Source organism: Phodopus roborovskii, unplaced genomic scaffold, assembly GCF_943737965.1.
Source record: "Phodopus roborovskii unplaced genomic scaffold, PHOROB, whole genome shotgun sequence".
Lineage (NCBI taxonomy): Eukaryota > Metazoa > Chordata > Mammalia > Rodentia > Cricetidae > Phodopus > Phodopus roborovskii.
In genome coordinates, this window is record NW_026125295.1 from 35,977,917 (window position 1) to 36,000,981 (window position 23,065).

General features: G+C 43.1%; 1 protein-coding gene across 1 annotated transcript in view; it reads right to left on the reverse strand.

Annotated features, from left to right (window-relative positions):
• Positions 1 to 23,065, reverse strand: part of Sh3bgrl2 (SH3 domain binding glutamate rich protein like 2) — a 109,240-nt gene that overhangs the window by 45,421 nt on the left and 40,754 nt on the right. The window contains exon 3 of the mRNA XM_051201206.1: positions 7,014 to 7,391. Within this exon, the coding sequence (XP_051057163.1) occupies positions 7,014 to 7,391 (378 nt within the window). The remainder of the gene's footprint in view (positions 1 to 7,013; positions 7,392 to 23,065) is intronic.

A 23,065-nucleotide genomic window follows, 5' to 3' on the forward strand; every position in this document is an offset into this window, starting at 1 on the left:
TTTCCTGGGTTTCATAAGGGCTTCTTGAATGAGCAGGTAGGAGATTATTTCCAACACATGGGCCTCTAACATGCAGCTATACCTGTTGTAGTTTTAAAATGCAGCACAAGAGAGAAAGATGCCATTAGACAGAGCTTGGGTGGAGAGGTTTATTATTGGGGACAATGAATGGGAAAAGAGGGGAGAGGAGAAGGCAGACAAGCCTCTGGGGGTAGGAGCAGTAGAAGAAAAGGGGGGAAGAAGAGACAGACAGGCAGAGAAGGAGAGAGAAAGAGGAAGAGGGAGAGGGGAGAGAGGGGAAGAGAGAGCAATGGGAGATGGGCGGGGCCTTTTAAAAGCGAATGTAGTAAATGTGCACAGGGGGTGCTCTTAGTGGCTGCAGCTGAGGGCGTATCCTGTCAGAACCCGAAGGACAGGCCAGTACAGATGCCTGAATGCTAACAATACCACTGAAGTAAAGGACTCCTTTTCCTGTAATAGTATGCTGAGATTTTAGAAATTGACTTTTAGATAATTTCTTGATCTCATTTTTAAAATCTACATTTCAAAATATAATACTTAACATTTCTGTATATGTAATTATCAGTAAATCAGGCCAATTTTTAATTTTAAGCAGAGAAACCTCATGATAAATATAGACTTTCTATTCTGTCATGCTGTTCTAATCCAAGAAAAGTATATTCATTTCAAAACTTTTTATAAACTAAACATTAAAAACCCTACACAGGCGATAGCGCTGTGCTGAAGAAATGACTCAGTGGGACAAGTGCTTCCTGGGCACATATGAGGGTCTGAGTTTACATCTCCAGTTAAAACAAAACCAAAAATGCCAGCCATGTGGACTTCTCCTGTGATCCTAGTACAGGTAGAGACAAAAGGAGACAGGAAGATCTCGAGCCCTCCCAGGTCAGGCTAGCCAATCAGTGAGCTCCAAGTTCAGGAAGAGATTCTCTCCCAAAAACTGTGGTGGAAAGTGATAAACGCCCAACATCAACCTGAGGCCTCTACAACACACACACACACACACACACACACACGAAAGCCCCTTTACTTAGGAGCTCACATGACTTCCCAATAGACTTTGGAGTCTTTCTCACATCAGTAGCTCTCCTTTTCTGTATTTTATTTTTTGAAATTGAAAAACAAAACAGAAAATTCATGTAGTCTTACATTCTGCCTGGGGTGAGGAACCCACCCTGAACTTTGTATCACAAATACTTATCAAGATGTAGTTTACCCAGATGGTTTGAAATGCTGACTTAAAGTGTCTAAACATAAACTGACTTTTTAAAAGTCCCTAATTTCACAAAGGAATCCATATTGGTTATTATATCCATATTATATCTATGTTGGCAAATTTAAATGTTTTTGTAGAAAGGAAAGAAGTGTCAAGATTGAAAAACATTAAAATGTACTAGAAAAACTAAAGCCAGGGCTTCCCTTTCAATGTTAACAAATAAAATAAAATAAATAAAAATTAAAAAAGCAAGCAAGCAAGTCTCACCCACAGACTATCTGTTCATACAATTTATTCTCTATGTGGTACCTTTAAATTGAAAGAAAGAAACCTGCTCAGAATCCTCCAGCTAAAGAGAAAATTCTACTATAAGACTGTATAGTTCAACCCTCAGACTGGACATGACTCTAGATTGCATTACAAGCACCTCAAAGATACCGAACTGCCAACTTTTGGTACTTGTGAATGTGAACTCATTTGGAAGCAGGATCTTTGCAGATGCTCTTTAGGACGATGTCGTTAGAGTAGGCCCTACTACAACTAGCAAAAAAAAAAAAAAAAAAAAAAAAAAAAAAGGTCATTTTAAGCACCAAAGACAGACATAGACAGGCACATAGGTTGAAAAATGCCACATAAACACAAGGCTTTCTACAAGCCAAGACATGCCTATAGTTGCCAACAGATCCCAGGAGCAAATTCTCCCTCACAGTTCCCAGAATGCTAACCCTTGGATCTCCAGTCTCCAGCAGCAAGAAGAGTAAGACCTATTTCTGATAGTTAAGCCCCACAGCCCTAGGAAACAAACACACAGTCTCTACTAACCTCCATGCCCTTGGGCCCTCAAGTTATTCCTGCCTCGTCTGATCACTTCTTGCACAACCTCATCCTGAAGCTTGCTCCTCAGTTATCCTCCAGTGCCCTGTGGTACTGCTGGCCAGGGAGCCACTGGCCTATAGGGCAGCTCTTGTGCAAATAAATCTATAAACTGCAGGATGGCAGTATCCCTGCAACACATACACTGTACCTGAGGACAGACACCAAAGTGAGAACTTCTGCTCTAGCTTAGGAGCCAGCTGTCATCTAGGGCTTGAATGCAGGTCAGGGCACCAACTGAACATGATCTGGTTTCAGACAGTTCTCTCCAGCCTCTTCATCTGTGACATGGCAATAACTATCTTGCCAAAGAACAATAAAGATAAGTAAAGGTTCCTGAGAGCCCAAGCATCTGCTCTCTCTTGTCAGAGTCAAGCAACTTAGCACAGAGTCCTGCTACTATATATGAACAACTCCTGCCTTTGCTGCTTTCAAACTCTCCTAAGGGTTTCTTACAGAAGGGCATCACTGAGTACTCTACAGGGAAGCAACAGCTTGAACTGGTAATTGCATGTTTAAAATAATAACCAGTTGTGCACATCAACAAGGACACACTGCACAGCTGCAAAGAGCAATGCATCCCTGAGCAGTGTTTCTCTCCTTCACACCCACAATCACCTTAACACACAATGTAGGCCATAGCAAGCTCTCCACTTCCCAGCTTTCCTTCCAACGTCTGCATCTCCTTTGTTCCCAAATGGTGACTATCCAACATTCAGAGATGTATAATACTGGTATTGTCTAGCCTATTTCCCCCTGGTTCATGAAAGCATTCCTCAAGCCTCTGTAAGGAGTCACCCACCAGCCAGCTCCCAAATAACAACATGGAGACGAAAGCTCGGTCTTAGCTTAGGCTTGTTTCTAACTAGCTTTTATAACTTAAATTAACCTGTTTATATTAATCTACATGCTGCCACGTGGCTCATGCCTTTTACCTCCCTTCCTGCATGTCCTACTTCCTTTGCATCCAGGCAGCAACTCCTCATTTCTTCTTTACACAATGTAATCAAATTCTAGCAACTAGCCACCATCAGTCCTCCTTGTCTATATGGTTGTCATGCTAAGTTTCCAAGCTTGATGAAGATAGCAATGATTTGGTCCATGTTTGTTTTCCTGGCCATCCTAGCATGTAGCACCTAACACCACCTAACTCGGTATTAGGGTTAGGGCTCAGAGGGTAACAGTGTTTGCTGTACAAGCCATTAGGACCTGGGTTTCAATTTCAATACCTACCTAAAGAGCCAGAGGAAGCCATGCACATACCTGTAATCCCAGTGCTATGAGCAGCAGAGATAGGAGGGTTGCTGATCACCAGCCTAACTCCAAGGTCAGTGGAAGACCCTGTCCCAAAGAAATAAGGTGGAGAATGACACAGCAGGACATCTGATGTCCTCCTCTGGTCTCTGCAGGCCAGTGTGCACATACACACATACACATACAGCATACATACACATACAAACACATACAGCACACACATAAAACATACAGGAGGGAGAAAGAGCCTGACCCTTGGTTTTCAATGTTTAAAACAAGCACATGCATCAGTCAATGCAGGAACGTGGCTTCCAATTACATCTCACTGAGCACTGACAACATAACGACAGTAGGTCAAACCACTTCACCTCTATGCACAAGTTCCCTTCTGTGTGAAACTGTGTGGGTGGACTTCACGTATATACTTTTAGGTTCCCCTCCAACTCTCAACTGAGCCACAACACATTAATGAATGGCAAAGGATATATCCACGCAAAAGCACAGCTCTCATCTCAATGAAGACTTTATTCCCTTTTTGAGACTTTTAATCCAAGGCAAGGAGGAAGGAAGTCGTCTAGAATCTCAGACCTGAAGTCCACCCTTGAAGGATGGTACCCTGCTACCTGAAGGACAAAAGGCTCCGAGCAGCAGACAATTCATAGATACAGAAAACATCTCCAAGATGCAGAGCACTGTGGAATATGAATTTGCAGGGTTCCTTTGGGGACTTGAAGAGTCACCCAAAGAGGTCCACAGGGGCATCTGTTGCTCACCGCTCCTCCCCGAGCACCTCTACATCCAGTCTTTAAAAATGGGCTCAGGAGCACTCTCCCACACCCCTCTCCCTGATGGCTGCCTCCAAATGCATATTTTATGACTCTAGCATATTTCCTCCATATCTTACAACCAGCAAGGCGTCACTCTGCTGCCTGTAGTATTTCTGCCTGATAAGTGTTCCCTTAGGAGGCTTGTCCTTGAGCTGCAGGTTATTACTGAATGTTTTACTACCTTTCCTAGCAGACTCCATACCTGGTCTGTGCGCTCCAAGAGACCACACCCTGTATTCTCCTAGGATTCTCTGAAAAACCAAGGACAGCGCTGGGCAGGGTCCAGGCAGACCAAAGTAAATTCTGTTAAATACATCATTGAACAAAAACCTTTTAAAATTAAAGCCACATAAACGTATTTCCCAGACAAAGGTTATCGAGGCCTCTGCTATTGGTACATAGGAATAATAAATTAATATTTTAAATGACCTTTTTATGGTGATTTTCTTAAAGCTGAATAAAATATCCTCACTCTAACAGTAACATGGATGGTATAATGCAGTGTACTTTTTATTTCCTAGTAACAGCAGGCCTCACTTGGAGCTGGGAAAGATGAGCAGGCACCCACCCCTTCACATTAGTCACCACTCAAGGGAACCACGAGATAGGAGATTTTTTTTTCTTTTTTCTAAACAGTATGCTTAAATGTCCTGCCAACTGGACTTACTTAGCTAGGTCTAATTCTGGTCCCATTCCTTCCTTGTGGTTTAATACACCTTGGTTAAAACCAAACTGACTCGGGAATAACATTGTTAGTTTTCCATATACTTGCTGGATACAGATGGGTACAGAATAAACACCACCAATTGTTAACCTGACATTGCTATAAGGAAAATGCAGCATTCCCCCAAAACCTTAACAGAGCTTAATGTTGTAAGTACACTAGCCTCCCCAACCAAGAGTTCACCTACACACCTTCATTATGGCTAAGAAATCAATATCCTTGCAGATAAGCATCAACTTTATATAACCTAAAACGCCAGTGTCAAAGAAAACTGCACATGAAGTAGGAGATATTACAAACACAATGAGGAGACTCTAAGAGTTTTTCTGAGACCTGAAAAGAGTAAGTTTTCAAACAGCAGACTGAAACGAATAATTAGTGTTTACAGGCTGTGTCTGTGTGGTGACTGGATGTAACCTCCCAATCAAATGAAACCACATCAGACCACGGGCATCTGAGACACAGTAAAAAAAAAAAAAAAAAAAAAAAAAACAAAGTGGGAAACTCCCCTTTGAAGTAAGCTGTTAGCAGCATTCCCCGACATCTGCTCACCTGACAGAACCAAGGCATTTTTAAAGTGCAGTACATTTGTGAATGCCTCAGTATCAGCCAGGGTACAGGAGAGGAACTCCGGCAGAGCAGGGGCACTGCTGGCCCCACTCCACTAGTCAGGGCACTAACACTCCTTTCCTCGATTCCATCCCATGTACAAATCATTAAATCTAAAACTTAAGTCCCACAGTAGGCAGGCAATAAACACATGTACTAATGGAATTGATGAAATCACGATACAGGATGGATAAGACAACAGACGGTGACTTTCCCAACACAGCCGCAGATCAGCACTATAGCACCTCCCTTCCACATGCATAAAGTGCTTTTGAAATAATTACTGAAGCAGGTAAGTTCATGGCAAGACCAAAAGTTCTACAGTTAGGAATACATTTAAAAACAAATCTACCTGGGAAACGGTACATGCTTCACAAGGCTCAGCTTTAAGCCAGGAAAAAAGAAAAAAAAAAAAACTCTGTCAAAGTCACCTATGACTAAGCAATAGAAAAAATAATTGAAAATGTGAGGCGTTTGAGAACCACAACATGCAGACTACACATACAGGTAAGCTAGCATTTCCCCATCTATTGTGTCTGGTGAAAATGGGGGTAGTTAAAAAGGAGGGTTAAATTAAAAGTTTCAGTGGTTTACAGGGGCTTTTCAAGCAGTATTTTATTCCATCTCTACCCCACCCATTTATATTCTAGGACAATCAATCTGCCAACTGGGCAGGCAACCAGCCAAACTAAACTTTGAACAATCATGCTTGCACTTTCTTCTATATCTGATTAAGTATCTCACAAAGCAGACTTTTAAAGCCATAACATAAGTCTTAACTGGGGAAATCGGGTTTAATAATCACAGTGAACCCCTGCACCATGTTCACTGCAGTCAGTGGACTGTCCAGCGTACATGTGCATTTTCCTTAAATGATAGCATCTGCAGCTATTTCATTTCTTTAATAAAAATAAAAAACTTCCTAAAAGAAGTCAACACTCTACAAACAGAATAGCCAACAACAGAAAACACAATTTATAGATTCCTAAAATGAAATTTACCACAGCACTGAGGGAGCTGGGAAAGGACACATGCACCCAGGTTTACTTACAAAAGTATTTGTAACGCCCTAGGCTAAAAAGCGACAGTGAAAACAAATTACTACGATCTAACAGGACAAGAGTGCCTTACTGTTCTCTGTGCTCAGGTGTAGTACTAAAGAAATGGACTTGCGGGGGACGAGAGCATGAAGAGCAATAGCTTTAAACGTGTTTCCTTCAGACGCCAGGTCAGCAAATCAAAGTAGTCTAAACTCCCATAAAAAACATATGCCGACAAAGTGTCCCAAGTCGGGAACCTATAAACTCAGGAAAGGGGCCCCTTGAGCGGGCAGCGGCGGCAGGGGACTGGCTCTCCCGGTCTCCCTCGCTAGCTGCCAGCGCACGCGTGCGACCCCTGCGCATCCACCGGGTCCAAGCCTGGCAGTCACCTGCCCGCGCGTCTCTCACGGGCGCGCGCCGCGCGTCTGCCGCGTTCCCGCCCCGCTCACCGCCACGAAGCCCGAGGACGAGGCGACGAACACGCGGACCACCATCTCTCGCTGCACCGGGAAACGCCTCTGAGGCGGACGCAGAAGCTGAAGGCGGCTGAGGCTGCTGCCGACCCTGTGATTGTCCGAGACGACCGGGAGATGCGTCTTGTTCCCGCCGCTTCGCGGATGAAAGCCCAGCGCCTCCGCCGCGGGCTGAGCGGGAGGCGGGGTGGGGCCGAGTGGCCGCGGGGCCTGATGGGAGCTGTAGTTCCCGCGACTCCCAGCGTGGCCAAGCACTGCGCTCCCTCCACCTAGCACCTGCTTCTTGTAAATTATTCGTACACATAGGTGATTTAGGAAGGACCCAGAGACGCCAGAGTACAAGGGAAAAGCAAACTAGACAAAGGAGTTCAAGCTTGGGTTTTGCATGCGGTGGAGATGGGTGGAGCATCCTCAGCCCTAAACAACCTCAGAGCCGCTGAGATCCACTATTTGAAAGCTGCCTTTCTCTAGAAACCTGGGCTGGTGGCAGTGAGTTGAGCTGTTTTGTTTGTTTGTTTGTTTGTTTTATTTTTTGCAGTCCTGGAAACTGTGGAAACATGCTTTTTCCCCCCTCATGGAAGTGATTTTATTGTTAGCCCAGGCTTGCCCAAAATTCACTACCTTCCTGCTTCCGCCTCACCAGTACTGGGATTACAAGCAAGTATCACCAGGCCCAGTTTGCAAAGGGAATTTCTTAGGTACATGAAAGAGGCTTTCGTCTTTATTCTAAAGACACTGAAAACTGGAAACCCAGATCAGAGCATGACCCGTATTTTATTTTCTTAGCAAAACTGTAATTGTAGTAGGAAAAAAATGAGTACGGAGAGAAATTAAAATCCTTCTATCGACACTGGGAATCAAAAGCCACCCACACCACCCCCTACCCTGCACAATGCTTTGCCTCTGTGCACCTACTGATATTTACAATTGAGCCAAATCTGTGTCTTTTTCAAAATCGCTGGGCATTCCAGCGCGGTATCCCAGGAGGATACCATTATAGGGAAAGCTTTCTTGTAGTGACTAATAGGTTACAATAGTTCTCCAGCAGGTTGTTTTTACTTGGCTAATGCCCAAGCTGCTCAGTTTTGTGGAAGTGAACCAGTTTTCTTCACAGTACTGTATTTACTTTTTCCCTTTCAACGGGGGACTTTAGCAGAGTTCTGCGAATGCTGCTAATTAATTCTAGAGAGAAGGAAATCATGTCATAAAAGTCTCCCTCGTTTCCAAGTTTCTAGCACAAATAGTTCCTTAAAGGACTTTTATTTTGAAGTTTATAGATAGTTTGAATTTCTACTCTTCCTTGTTGCTTATGTTTTAAACAGTCTTATTTGCATTTATTTATTTATTTTGTGTGTGTGCACATCTGTTCAGCCCAGCACACTTGTGGAGGTCAGGGTACAAATGTGAGAGTCACCCCTTCCACCATATGAGCCAGCAAATGTCTTCACACAGTTAATCATCCCATGGGCCCTTCTACTGATTATTTTAATTCACTTTTGTGATAGATCTTCTTAAATTTAGTGGAGTAAAAGAGCACACGGTGCTAATGGTACTCTATTTCTCTTTAGTGTCAAAACTTAATATATAAGCTATTCAGTAGTTCATAACACCCTGTAAATGGTCTTTAATTTTGCTATCATGAACATGCAAATGCATGCTTATAAAACATGAGATAATTTTCATAGTAGTAGATAAATATTTCCTGCTTAAGCCTGGGTCTTTACAAAAGGCACCATTTCCTGCCGTGTGGAATTAATGTAGCGATGAAGATGAATAGCTTAACAGATGAACTCAGAACCATCTTGAGCAAAATGGATTTTTAAAAAATTGTCTGTGTCATTTCCTCAGTCAGCACATCCTGGAATTGGGACAGGGAAGTCAGGCAGCATGAAGTTGTGACATAGAACTTGTAGCTTTGAGGAGTTGTGTTAGTCATCTTCCTGTTGCTGACAAATCACCTGGGATAACTTAACAAGATGTGGTAGCACAGGCCTGTTATTCCACCGCCTGGAAGACCAAAGCAGGAGAAGGAGAAGGTGAGGCCACTCACTTCATGGCACCAGAAAGCAAAGGAAGAGAAAGGGGGCTGGAACCCAGCGTGCTTCCAAAGCTCAAGCTCCTGGCTTAGCTTCCCTCCATTAGGCCTCGCCTCCTGAAAGTCCCACCATGTTCTCATAGAGCCTCCCAGACTGGAGACTAAGCCTTCCATGCATGAGCCTTAGGAGATATTCGAAATGCTAGCTGTAAATGAAGCCATGTCTGGTTGTCTGGTTTAAAAGAGCCAGAGAAGCTAAAGGAGCAAGCCACTAAGAAGGGGATAGTAAAGCAGACAGAGAATTACAGATGCTTCAGAAAACAACCCTGGCCTTGCTGTAAGTTATGGGGTCTTCAACCTACAGCCTGTCAAATTGGCCATCTGTCCATTTTACAAATACAGTTCCATTGGCTCACATTCCACAGATTTTATGGAAGAATACAAAAGACTCCATGGTGCTCTTGCCCTTTACAGAGAAAGCTTGCCAATCTATTTCTGGTTTAACCTGTTCTGCTATCACTGACTGGAGGGTGATGTCACACCTGTCTCCATATCATAAATTCTCTGACTTGCTTAAGCCTTCACAAATGACTTTCATTTTACACAAAGGCAAGAAGCCAAACAATTTCATACTTAATCTGTAATGTTCCAAGAACTATTTGAAGATTTTTGTAATAATAACTGTTTATTTTTCACCCTGGTTAAAACAAATTGATTTCTAGAGATTATATGCAACACTAAATATATTCTCATTCCAGGAACCAAGTGAGGAAAGTAGAGACCCAGCACTGGAGAACAAATTGGAGGAGTGCCTTGGAGCTACTTAAATTTTGATCTATAGATAGAGCAGGAAGGTAAAGCTTGATGACAAGACTAGTGGGTCAAAGTTGCTGCCTTGTCACATTGGGCTTGCTCTCCCCCCAGAGATCAAGCTACACCATCTGTCAAGATCCTTAGAATTTCAGGGAGAAAATCAGGGCCCTTTAACACTATAATGAAGTCGACAGATCCTTTCTTAAAAAGCAATGTTCTTAATGGCATACCAGAAATCAAAATCAGACTACAAAGGAAGCCTTTCTATCACAAAAAATTATCAAAATCTTAAGCTCATATTGGTACGGGTATGTGCTTCCTTCTAACTGCATTCTGGACAGATCAGATTGCCTCCATGGGTTTGAAGTAATAATGGGGAAATTTTTTAAGACATTTACAACAATCTGAAAACATGAGATTATTGTGACTTCTAATAGTGACAAACCAAGAATGTTGCTACTATAGACTGCTCAGATGTATAAGACAAGGAACTGATGTCTTTTAGTTAGCATTCAACGATAGCACAAAGATGTGATCTTTGTTTTCTTCAATCATGTTCATGAACCTTCTAACTTCCACCTATACGGCCCTTAGGCTGCAGTGGGAAGACACTCCAGACATCCTAGGTGGAGAAGTCCTGGTGTATAACTATATTCAAATGTGTAGAAGCCTATGATTTAGCAAAAGAAGAAAGTATACAAGGGGACAGGAGAATTGGAAAAAGAAAAAGGCATCAAAAAGCATGAGGCAAAGCACAATCAGAACAGTATGAAAGTGAGACTAAAGTAGCACAGAACCCAGTTTTAGAACTGGGTTCTAAGTTTTAGAAAGGTAACAATAGCTAAAGGACATCCAATAACGAAAAGAAACAGACAGTAGACAATCACTATTCATCTGCCTAGTCACTTGTGTTGGCCCAACGATGACCTATTATGGCTTGAATCCCACTTATGGCATAGATGGCAGGGCTTGACAGTACATCCTGGTGCACCAAGTTCCTCATTCAGATGTTATAGTAGGGTATTGCAAAAGTGGTAGAAATGTAATGGAAGATGCGACACAATGAGGGAATGAGAAGTCGTATGCAAGTTGGGGCAATAAAAGATCTAAAACAATGGGCAAGGAAAGGAAGTTGGTCCAGGGTGGGAGCCACTGTGACTAAGAGAGAGACCTGAGCTAAGAGATTTGCATGGCCTCACTTGCAGTCTTCATTCTCATGAACCTGTGTCTGTCAATGCCTACCCATGCTTTGCTGCTTCCCGACCCCTCCCCTTTTTCTTGCACTGGTGTGAGCAGGTCCCTGTCCTAGCAGCTACGAAACTGAACAGGACTCACAGGGCAGCATGGCCACTCCTTTGGGACTCTGCCAGTGACATAAACAGAGGAGGTGAATGAAGCAGGGCCAAATGGACATATTTTCACATAGCCTTAGTGACAGGTAGCGTGAGGATAGGAGCAATGTGCACAGAATGTCTAATTTGCGCCACACTTGTCTGAAATGTTCTGATTTTTTTAAGTCATCTTGATTTTTACTGACACACTGTAACTCCACCCTCTGCCTTCATCAAGCTCTTACATAGGCACACACCCACACGCAGTCATATGACTGCAGATAAAAATAGTCTCCTAAAATTGATTATTGCTTAAATAGTTCTATGCAACACAGACTATAGAAGTTTTTAATATTGATTTTAGTTAACTAGTTTACTACCTTGTAAACACTTGCCATGTTACAAAAAACATTAAATTTTGCATTTAGGTTCTAGTTGAACTCAAAGTATTTTTGATTCCACAGAAATACATTGTTAATGGTTTTTCTGAATTCAATTTAACTTCTCATTATTCCGGGCTTATAAGGCCATTTATGACAATTGCAGCAGCAAAAATATAAGATGTTTATATAGAGACAAAATTATAGAAAATCAAATTATTGCAGCAATTATATTTTATTGTTTCTTATGAAGTGTTGAAAGACCTACTAGATGAAAAATTATGAACATTTGTTGTTAGTGCTTTTTTTCTTTCTTTTTTTTTTTTAAATCCAGAGTCACATATAGCCTGGGCTGGTTTCAAACTGATGCTCTAGTCTCTAGCCCTCCCAGTGCTAGAATTTCAGGAATGTATCACTATTCCTCTTTTTTAGTGCTTTTTAATACTAGAAGACATAAGATTATGGAAAGAATAACAAGGTCTTCTTTTAATTCCTGACACTTTCCTAAAAGTAAAACCACAAGGGTAAATTAGAACAAAGAACAATTCGACATGACTTCATTGTGGGAATTCATTCCACCAATAGTTTTGGGGTACTGGCCTTAGGGCGTGGCTTCTGTGTGAGAACATGTGCTCTTATAAGGGAAAGGCTCTCATTTAGTCTCTTGGGAGGTTGGAACAGAAAAAGGCCTTGTGGTTGTTCATATCTCCCCTGGGCAGAACAACACCACAGGGCAGCTGGATCCAAGTCAAGTCAGTTTCTACCTTGTCCTATATTTCTCAAGTCTGTATTTCCTGTTGAATCCCATTATAAAGGCTTTCATAAATTCTTTCAAAATGAGCTCCTCATTCCTCCTCAGTCCTTGCTATCTGCCTCTAGCCAATCATTCAGGGGCAGCTTACATTGCAGGTAGCACTGTGCACTGCGCAGTACTCCCTACACTGCGGCCAGAGCTTTGGGGTTAAAAACTGCATTCTTCAAAGGGAATGGTTTCTGCATCTTGTGGAATTCCTTTAACACTGAAATCTGAGGAAGGCTTCTCTGAGCAGCTCTGCTCTGACCAGGTGTCACTGATTCCTTGATAAGATGAAACACTCATTAATGGAGGGTAGGCCATCTGGTGCTAATCGCTCTCTTTCTGTAATTCAGACATATTTGAAAATTTTTATTAAAGTCTTCAGAGAACAGCATAGTAAAATAAATGCATTGTCATTGTTTTCAGTTGACAATTTCTGGAAATATACCACTTTTAAAAGCCCATTTGGTTTAGTTTGAATTATTTGTCGCATGCTTGTTCCCCATTAGTAACCCATCAAACTCCTCTCTTCAGCAAGTGTTAATAATTTTCAGGTCTGGAAAAATGTTAATAATGTTTCTGCTTTCTTATCAAAAATTCAAGCAGACTGTGGTTCCCTTTAAGAGAATCTTTGTTCTCTTAAAGCAAAAGTTACTAGCAGGAATGTCACGGTTGGGACATTTTAATAACCCCAATGTCTGCTTCCTTCTGTTTGCTACACTTTGTTCATTTGTGAGGAGGAGCTTAGCTAGTCGTGCTTGCCTGCCAGGGAGTCAAGGTCAGAGGCCGGCCAGTGCTGGTGTTGGCATTTAGTACTGAGTAGTACCTGTCACTCTTAAAGACAGGCTTCTCTGCTTCCCCAGTCCACCTCCGCTCCACATCAGCTTGACTTGGTCAAATCTGACAAACTTCCAGCAATAGTAGTGGAGTTATTTCATTCACAAAAATAACAATGTGTACAGGAAGATGCAAAGAGCAGGAATTTATTTCTCATAGTTCTGCAGACTGGAAGGTTCCAATCAGAGCACCAGCAGCCTCTGTGTCCAGTGAAGGTCTGTTTCCTGCCTCCTGATGAGGTGCTATCACTTTGACCTAATGTAGAAGGGGCTCATGAGCTGCCCAACTACTACTTCCTCCTCTTCCTTTCCTTCCTCCCCTCTTCTTTTTCTTCTGCCAGTCAAGAGAGTAAGTAGACAGTTCACTTGGTAATGTGTTCGCTACGTCCAAGACTGACTTCTAGCCTCCAAATGCCCATGCACAGGTTTCAATTTAATCTGCATTTTTAACAGCTCCATCTCCAAACAGTCACATCTAAGGTGCTGAAAGTTTAGAATTTCAACACATGAATTAGGGGGTTGGGAGACAACTCTACCCATTATATTGACTGTGTAAGATGAGTTAGTAATTACAAGTTGTTTGTGTCTACACTGAAATGGCTGATGTTAGCTAACTATGAGGAAAAGATCGATATTAAATGCACAGGTCTGGACGTTCCACGGTGTTCATTGTACCAGCTCTGCTAAGTCCTCGTGGTGGATGGCACCAGAGTACAAGATCTCATGAGCAGGAGACTGCATGATAAAACACCCTGAAGAGACAGGTCTTCCATAGCCTCTTCATAACACATGCCCCCAGGAGCTCTACCATTGAGCCACATTCCTGGCCCAGTCTCCTAACAGCCTGTCCTCAATGCTGCCACCCTGAAATCTAGCACATAAACCCTGGAGAACCCACATCCAAGCCAGAGTGACGTGGTATTAGCACGAGTCTCTCTAAGAGTACAGACTGTTTTGAGTTCAGCTGCTTTTATTGCCTTGTCTAATCTTTTGCTCTATGATTCTGAGAAAGCTATAGACTCTCATCACACATCAATTTCTTTCACTGTAACAAAACAATAAGATGATGTTTCCCTATTAAAAAAGGAAAAACACTAAACACCAAAAGCAAAACCCAAAGGTGGTATTAAACTCCAGGGTGCAAGGGACACTGCAGGGAGAGGAAAGCGGGGAGTTGTGTGCTGCAAGCTTTGAAAAACAGCATGGAAAAGTCGCCTAGAGAGAGCACTGATAAGCATGTAACAAATGCTATTCTGAGAAACTGGAAACATTTGCTTTGAAAATGGGAGTTTCAGCTTCATCGTGTGATATAAATCCTCCCTCCCTTTGGAACTTCTGAACATCAGTGAAATTCTATGGGTCTTTGTCTTTTTCTTAAATTGCCCTGAAGATAGCCTAAGAGGAAAACATTTCCCATCTGTGCCTTCTAATGGCCACCTCAAAGCCCCAACCCTCCCCTCATGTTTCCATTTAAACAGGGCACCATCCTGAGGGTGAAAACCGGCAGAGAGCAAAGCAGCGGCAGCTGGGACCTTATCTGCCCTATCTCCTCTAAGGCTAAGTGATGCTGGCAGGAGGCATCCTGTAGGCCTCAGCCATACCTGGCATTTCCTGCTCAGCTCATCTGGAAAGCTTTAGCTGGAGGTCAGACCTCGGGTGTCTGAGAGGACGAGAGGGGAAAAATATAAACCAAAGGTCCACAGCAAAGTGATAGGAGCTGAGCTGATTGGTTCACAGACTGGCAATAATACCAAACTGCTGAGCCTTGGTGCAATAGCAGAAAGACAGGCATGCACTGTTAAAACACACACATAAATGTGAAAAAAAGGAAGGAATGGGGGTGATGAGGGAGGGGGGAAGAGGGGAGGGAAACTGTAGGTTTAGAACAATGGCTTCTTTTGTTTGTTTGTTTGTTTTTCTTTCATTTTTCAAGACAGAGTTTTTCTGTGTAGCCTTGGCTGTCCTTGAATGAACTCACAGAGATCTGCCTGTTTCTGTCTCCCAAGTGCTGGGTTAAAGGCATGTGCCACTACTGCCCTGTGGTAGAACAACTCTTGGCACCTTTAGCACCGAAAGGAAATGACACAAGGCAGGTATTACCTGTGTTGTCTGATATTTGATCACACTTTGACACACACCCCCCCCCATAGAGTTTTCATTAATTAAATAAAAACTTGGGTCAGGAGGTGGAACCAGCAACTAGTTGTCAGAAAGTAAGCATAGGGAGTAGTAGGAAGGGGCTTTGTCTTTTTTGGTTTGGGGCATGGAAGGGAATTCTCTTGCTGGGTCTCCAGTTAAGGAGGAAGGACAGCTGATTGCTTCCGGGCCTCTCTGAGCTAGCAGGTTTTCACCCCAGTATCTGACTCTGGAGTCTTTGTTGGTAAAATAGAATGATGGATACTTAATTAAAAACTACAAGGCAGAGAGTTCCCATCGGGTCTCAGCCTGACTGCAGGACAGTGATCACGGAGCCAAACTCAGCTGAAGCAGCAGTAGTTTAAGGGGCATTTACTGTGTACATAAAACAACATACCTGTTTTTAAATGGATGCACCTGTGTGACTGACAAGCCATTCAGAGTCAAGCAGGAGTCTGGTCTGAAACAAAGAAGATACACAGAAATGAAGACATCCATGCCAGGCTGTCTGTCTCTCTGCTTTTCTTACCATGTGGGCCCAAGGGAGGCATCATTTGCTTATAGCAAAACCAGCTTATTAGTGTCTATTATAACCCATGATGAAATTGTCAGGGGTGCAGTTTCAGGGTGTCTATTACTTGATGTAAAAAAAATGGACTTGATAATTAAAGAATACAAATGTACCAATGAATCAAACTGATATTCTCATAATCAAACACCAGATAAAAATTCACATACAAAACAGAGTCAGAGATACGATCTGGCTCCCAGCAAATAAAGTCTATGCATTTCTCTTTTTTCCTTTCCTGAATCACTGAGTAGAGCTCCTGGAAGTGACAAGGTGGCATGTGAAGGGTGGAAGGGAGTGTGGTGATCATATTCTGTCACCTCAGAATCGCTCGCCACATGGGAGGAGAGCCAGTCCCCAAACACTGAGGTTATTAGAGAGTTTGGCCCAGCTTCCTTGAGGCTTTGTTCTTCCCAAGAGGAGACTGAGCTCCAGGATGAGAAAGTCACAGATGCAAAGCCTTTCTGTGCATCATGGGCAAGGCAATCAATGCCACTGAGGTGTGTCTTCCTCATCAGTTAACGAGGGGAGTAGGCAATTCTCACACAGCCATCACTGGAAAGTAAACGTGTACCATGGACTTGGAGGAGGTCTGCCAGGATGTCTGGCCTTATAACTGGTCCCCAGGGCCTCTGCAACCTCTCTGTATTTTTCTGCCTCTGTGGTTTTTCTACAAATGACCTTTTCCGAATCCTTTTCACTGGAGTATACAGGAGGAATGCCATGTAAATGAGCTCCAGTCTCTACTGTGTTCTCCTGCCATCTGATGGGAGCCATGCTGAGCCATTCTGCTGAGGAAAAATGTACCAACAGCTGTTCAGGGTCCTGCTGCCTTCCAAGCACAACAGAAGGAGGTGGCTGCAGCCCACGTTACCATCAAATAAAACCCTGAAGAAATCAAGGGTGTTTAGAAAATGTATTTCTCCCCTCCCCCCATGCAAATGCAAAGGATCAGGAAATATAAACCCAGGGGAAAAAATTGACATTTAGTGTACTGAGAGCTGCAACCCACACAGGAAGAGCCAAAGGCTTAGGAAGTTCAGAATAATTTATCAAATGTTTAATGAGTGTCAGAAACTAGAGTAGGCTCTCTGCTGGTGCCTTCACACTTAATCCTGATGACAACCCTTTGAGGGATACTTTTCCTTCTCACAAGGCAGTTTGAAACATAAACAGATTTGGAAGGTTTTTAAAGACGAGAGAACATTTTTGTATGTAGCTAGACTATCTCAGTACATGGAGTGTTTTATGTGTTCCCTTTAGTCACCTCATTCTCTGAAGATGCCCTTCAGTGCCTCTGTCTGTCTGGTTTCCTCTCTTCCTGGAAATTGCCTGTTTTCTCTACTTTTTATGGTTTTGCCTAAAGCTATCCAAATACAGTTCCTCATGTTGTGGTGACACCCCCCCCATCATAAAAGTATTTTCATTGCTACTTTCACAACTGTAATTTTGCTACTGTTATGAATTGGAATATCAAATAAGTGATATTCAGATGGTCTTAGGTGGCCCCTGTAAAAAGGGCATTTGACCCCAAAGGGGCCTTGACCCGCAGGTTGAGATCCACTGACCTAAACTATGTCATGCCAGCAGCCAGGCTTTCTTCAATACTTGCCTCAAGTGTCACTTGGGGTAATCAAGTTGATTTAAATGTCTTTTGTGGCACCCTCGAAGTCCATGCTGAGTCTGTGTCATTATCTCTTACATCATAAACTATTGGACTGGGATTTCCTTTAGTATAGATATTAGACTCACTTATTTTTGTATGTCCAATCTCATTCCCCTTCAATATTAGGTCTATATAGAGGACAGAAGGAGAGTGAGTGAATGAATAAATGGGTGGATGGATGGATAAATGAATATGGAGAATGAAGGCTACCCTTGCTTTACCTTTTGATAACATGAGTTGGAGAAGGATGACCACTACCAGCAATGGTTTGAATGACTATGAACTACTAATTGGTTAGTTTGGTTTGATCTAACACTTATCTAAGATGCTTATCCAAGGGTTTGTCACTGAATCCAATAACTGGCCCATGCCATGAAAGTCAATGAACTAGAGACCTGAGCTTTGTCTTGCTTTTCCTCACGTTTCTCTGTAATTGTTTCCTGTGTGACCTTGACTAGTTATTTGAATTGTAATTTGGATAACACTTTTTAAAACTTGGACCCAACTTAATGGGTCAAAACAAATACTAAATTATGAATTAGAATAAGTAACAAACAAGGGCCCGTTAGATTGGTCAGCAAATAAAGGTGCCTGTCACCAAGCCTGATGACCTGAGTTGGACCCCTGGGACCACTTGAAAAAGACAACTTGAATCTACAAGTTGTTCTCTGACCTTCATAGTCACCCTCTGGGACATGTGCCCTGCATCTTCATACACACAAAATAAGTAAAAATGCATTTTTAAAAAAAAGATAACAACAAGCCAGAGAATACATAGAAATTAGGGTCAGATCTTGGCATGTGAAAGGTCATATATAGATGTTTTTCTTCCTGTGCATCATAGTGGAAAAGCTTAAAACACTTCTCTTTAGAACCTTCTAGCTCCAAAATTCAAGAAGTGTAGAATGTTTGCAGCTCCTCTTTTCAAATCTGAAGTGAAAATGAGCAGGAAATGATATTTAAAGGGAAAAGGTATCCACACCAACAACTAGTAACATCAGATTCTGTGGATGAGGCACTTACGATGAATTCCTCAAGACTGCTCACAACAGGGCAATAGCAGGCATATCATTCACATTTTCCAGGGTGACATGGTACCTCATATGCTGAGGCTATAGGAGGTCCTCCGGGGCCTCGGTGTCCGTGTGCTCTGAGAGCAGAAGCTCCTTGTCAAATGTAGCACATTTTCCAAGGCAAGAAAAGGAGACTGGGAGAAGTGGGGGGGGGGGGTGGCTTAGTCAGTGATTTGTAACATGAGTAATATAAACCCAGAGACAGATACTGAGGTTCAAGCTGAAGATCAGAAAAACCAAGTGGCCAGTCGCTGGAGAGTTCTTACCTCTACCAATGCTCAGACCGAAGGGGCAGTCCTTTCCTCAGAGTGCATCTCCAGACCTCGCTGCTCCCCACCCAGCCTCGGAATCCTACGCTACCTTCTGAGACTGTATTGAGCTCTAGTGCTGGGATTAAAAGCATCAGCTGTTTCTCTTTTAGACTGATTCACCCTAATGTAACCTCAGGTGCCTTAAACTCACCGAGATCCATCTGCCTCTCTCTCCCAAGTGCTGGGTGGGATTAAAGGTGTGTGCCACCACTGCCCAGCTTCTATAGCTAACTAGTGTGGCTGGCTTTGCATTCTGATCCTTCCAGCAATCCTTATTGAATCATAAATAATATATCACCAGAGTGCTTGCCACACCAGCATGAGGACCTAAGTGGGTTCCTATCGCTCACATAAAGTGCCAGTTGTGGAGACTCAGCAGTGGGGTGGCAGACACAGATGATGCTCTGTGGCTTCCCTGCCAGCCAGCCAGCTCAGCCAAATTGGCATGCTCCAGGTCCAGAGACTAAGCCTGACTCAAATCAGTAAGTAAGGTGGAGAGTGAATGAGGAAGTAAGCCAGCATTGCCCTCGGTCTCCAAGGTTACGCACACTCCTCCCTTACCACGAATACACAAACCCAGAGAGGAGGCAGAGAAGGCAAAAGGGGAAAGGAAAAAGAAGAAGAAAATGGGGGAGGGGTTATGATTCTGTAGATTTTCCCTTCCTGCTGTGTACCATGAGAAATGTAGTCCTCCTTAAAGCCCCAATTATTATAAAGTAATAGTGTGGCACTAAAATACACTGAAATGAAGTTCTAGCAGGTCTAACAGTTGACTCCCACAGGAAGCACAAATTCACATCTCAGCTCTCAGGGTCATAAAGCGATCCCTTCCCATAACAGATTGCATCCCAAAGGCTCTGCTTCCTAAGACAGTGGATGAGTCGGTGTGTGGCTTCAACATGCTGTGTCAATTTTGCAGGAACATGAATATTCCATCCACAGTGTTCTAGGAGCCTCACAGTGAGGGAAGTCTGGAGACTCTACACCTGCCACATGAGGCTGTCTCCAGGAGAAGCACCTACAGTCACCCTCCTGAGGCCTGGCCCTTCCTCATAAGGGCCTACTGTGTACTTTGTCCCTCTGGGTAAAGACCCAAGAAACTCTAACACAGGAAAGGTCAGATCTTTTTGATTGGGTGGCTCTCCTTCCTATGTCTCCCGGCCCTATGACTATCCTTACAATGGTTCTCTTCTGCCCATCACATCCTGTATCTCCCTGGAGCAATAATGAGGTACAGAGAATACTTGCAGTGGAAAAGCATAACCTACAAGCTGGGCCTGTGCTCACCCTGAGTATCATGTATGCACAGAGCACCTTTCTTGGGTACCACAGCAGTGTTTGCCCTCTCATTGCTGTGCCCACTTCCTTCCCTACTCCCCCCCTCTGGAGCCAAAGCTCAAGTAAGAAAGGACCCTGCAGCTTTACATTACTTAAATGTTCTGAGTGGTGTTTCTTCAGTGAAAGGATACATCACATAGGTACCCCGCCCCGCCTCCAGGAGTAACTGCAGGTAGGGGTTCCAAAGTCCATGCAAACATTGTCTCAAGTTTACAAAAGAGCCTGACCTCCAGGGACAAATACTATCAGATGTGGAGAATGACTTTAACCTTCTCTCCACACAGTTTCCCTGAAATACACCCAGAAAGTAAAGGCTGCAATATATACTCCAAACAACCAGATATTAGTTTAAAATGAGTCTGTGTTACCCAGTATAGAAGGTAAAAAGAGTTGCTGTCCTGTCCTTTACTTCACTCTTAACTTTTCAAGCACTTAAAGAATGGCGCTTCAGATTCTTGAACAGATAGATTTTGATACGAGGTTTTGAAAACATAGGTATAAAGATTTCACTAGACCCAAGAAAAATGATAAATGAGTGTTTACTGTGGAACACTTATACAGATAATAATAAAGAACCTCGGGAATGTTTCTCTGCCCTTCCTCTCTGGTGACCCAAAAGAAAACATCCTGGGCAAGGAGATCACCTCAAGCTTCCCTCTTTCCTCTTCCGTCTGCCTGAAGCCACGCCTACAGGGGTGTCGCCACCATTACAGGTTTACCAGCAAGACATTGCTACAATGTTTGGTGCTGGGATAAGAACAAAGCAGAGCTTCAAAACATTCCTTTTCTCTTTCTTCTCTCTCTCTCTCTCTCTCTCTCTCTCTCTCTCTCTCTCTCTCTCTCTCTCTCTCTCTCTCTCTCTCTCCTCCCTCTCTCCCTCCTTCCCTCTTTCTCTCTCTCTCTCTTTCTTTTCTGAGTGATAGATTGCTTTCCTTTCTGACTGTGGAAGTCACTGTCAGCTGTATGTCACTTGCTTTGGTGGTTAACTATCCCTGCTGAGCTATCCACCCCCCACTTCTAAGTTAAAAAATGTCCTAGACACACTGGCTGTCCACTGACGTTACCAGAACCTCTTCCCACAACTGCCACGAGTTGTACTTTAAATGTCTCCCAAAGACACATGTCTTAGAGACTTGTTCCCCAGCCTAGCAAAGTGGCAGGGAATTTAAGAATAGGGTCCAGGGAGAATTTATTAGGTTGCTGTGGACAAGTCCTTGGATGGAGTATAAGAATCCTGGCCTCATCCTCTTTCGTGGCCATGAGGCAAGTGACTCTGCACTCTCACTGTGATGTGCTATCTTGCCAGAACAACAGAGCTGAGCAGACAGATAAACTGAAACTTCTAGAACTAAGAGCCAAAGTAAACCTTTGCTCTCCATAACTTAACTGTCTCAGGTACTTTTGCAACAATGGAATGATAAGAGCCAGTAACCCCGAAGTCTAACCACATATCCCTGTTGGCCAGGAATATCCTGGTGGGTGAGGCCGGCCAGTGTCTGCTAAGAACACAGACTCAATAATCTCCAGCAAATCTTGCTCAGTGACTAGACAAATTCTGATTAGATACATTGTGTGGATTGCTGGAGAATTTGTGTGACAAATGTGCAGTAGTGAACATAGTGGCCTTCTCTGAAATTCAGTAGGCTTTGAGCTGCCTCTTCCTGCTTTATAATGATGTGAGCTCAAGGGATGGGAACTGATTTTACCCTAGACAGCAATTAGAGACAAAATTTGTTGCCAAACATCTCAGAGATTCTAGTTAGTTTTTCGTCAATTTAACAGAAGCTAGAGCTATCTAGAAACAGGAACTGCAGTTAAGAAAATGCCTCCACGCTGGGTGTTGGTGGTGCATGCCTTTAATTCCAGCACTCGAGAGGCAGAAGCAGGCTAATCTCTGTGAATTCCAGGCCAGCCTGGTTTACAGAGCAAGTTCAAGGACAGGTTCCAAAGCAATGCAGAGAAAAGCCTGTCTTGAAAAAGTCTGCAGGCTGCTATTATAATTATTATTACTATTATTACTATTGCTAATGATTGATGTGGGAGATCCCAGCTCTTGGTAAGTAGTGCCACCCTCAGCAGTGTCCCTGGATTGCATATGGAAGCAGGCTGAGCAAACCATGAGTGACAAACAAGTAAGCAGTGTTCCTCCAGAATCTCTGCTTCAGTCCTTCCTCCAAGCTCCTGTTCTGCTTCTGTCAGTGATGAAGTGTGACCCAGGATTTGTAAGCTCAAATAAAACCTGTCCTCCCAAAGTCACTTTTGATCATGGTGTTTTATCGCAGGAGTAGAAACCCTTACTACATCAAGTTTCAGTTTGAAGATCAAAAAGAATGGTTTCTGTGTTGTGCAATGGCCTACATTACACAGGAGCTTGTATTTGATAGCATCATCACTGGAAGCAGGCTCCAGTGGCCATCCTTTCTCTCAAAACATGTTTCCCACCCATATATTATCAGATACCTGATAATGGGGAGTTCCCAGGTAAAGGTGGGGAATGCTGACTATGACTACTATAAATAGGAAAGAGCACACATGGATGCTCTTTCCCAGAGGTGAAGTTACAAAACCCAGTGTCTCACTTGTCTAACACCGTGAATTTATGAAGTTTTGGTTCCTTCAGGCATTTCTCTGGCAAATTCTTTACCTATATTAAATCCTATGGTGAACCAAAGATGCAATTAATTTTTCAATATGTCAATGTGTGATATGCAAGTGTGTGTATGTGATATGTGTGTATATATGTTC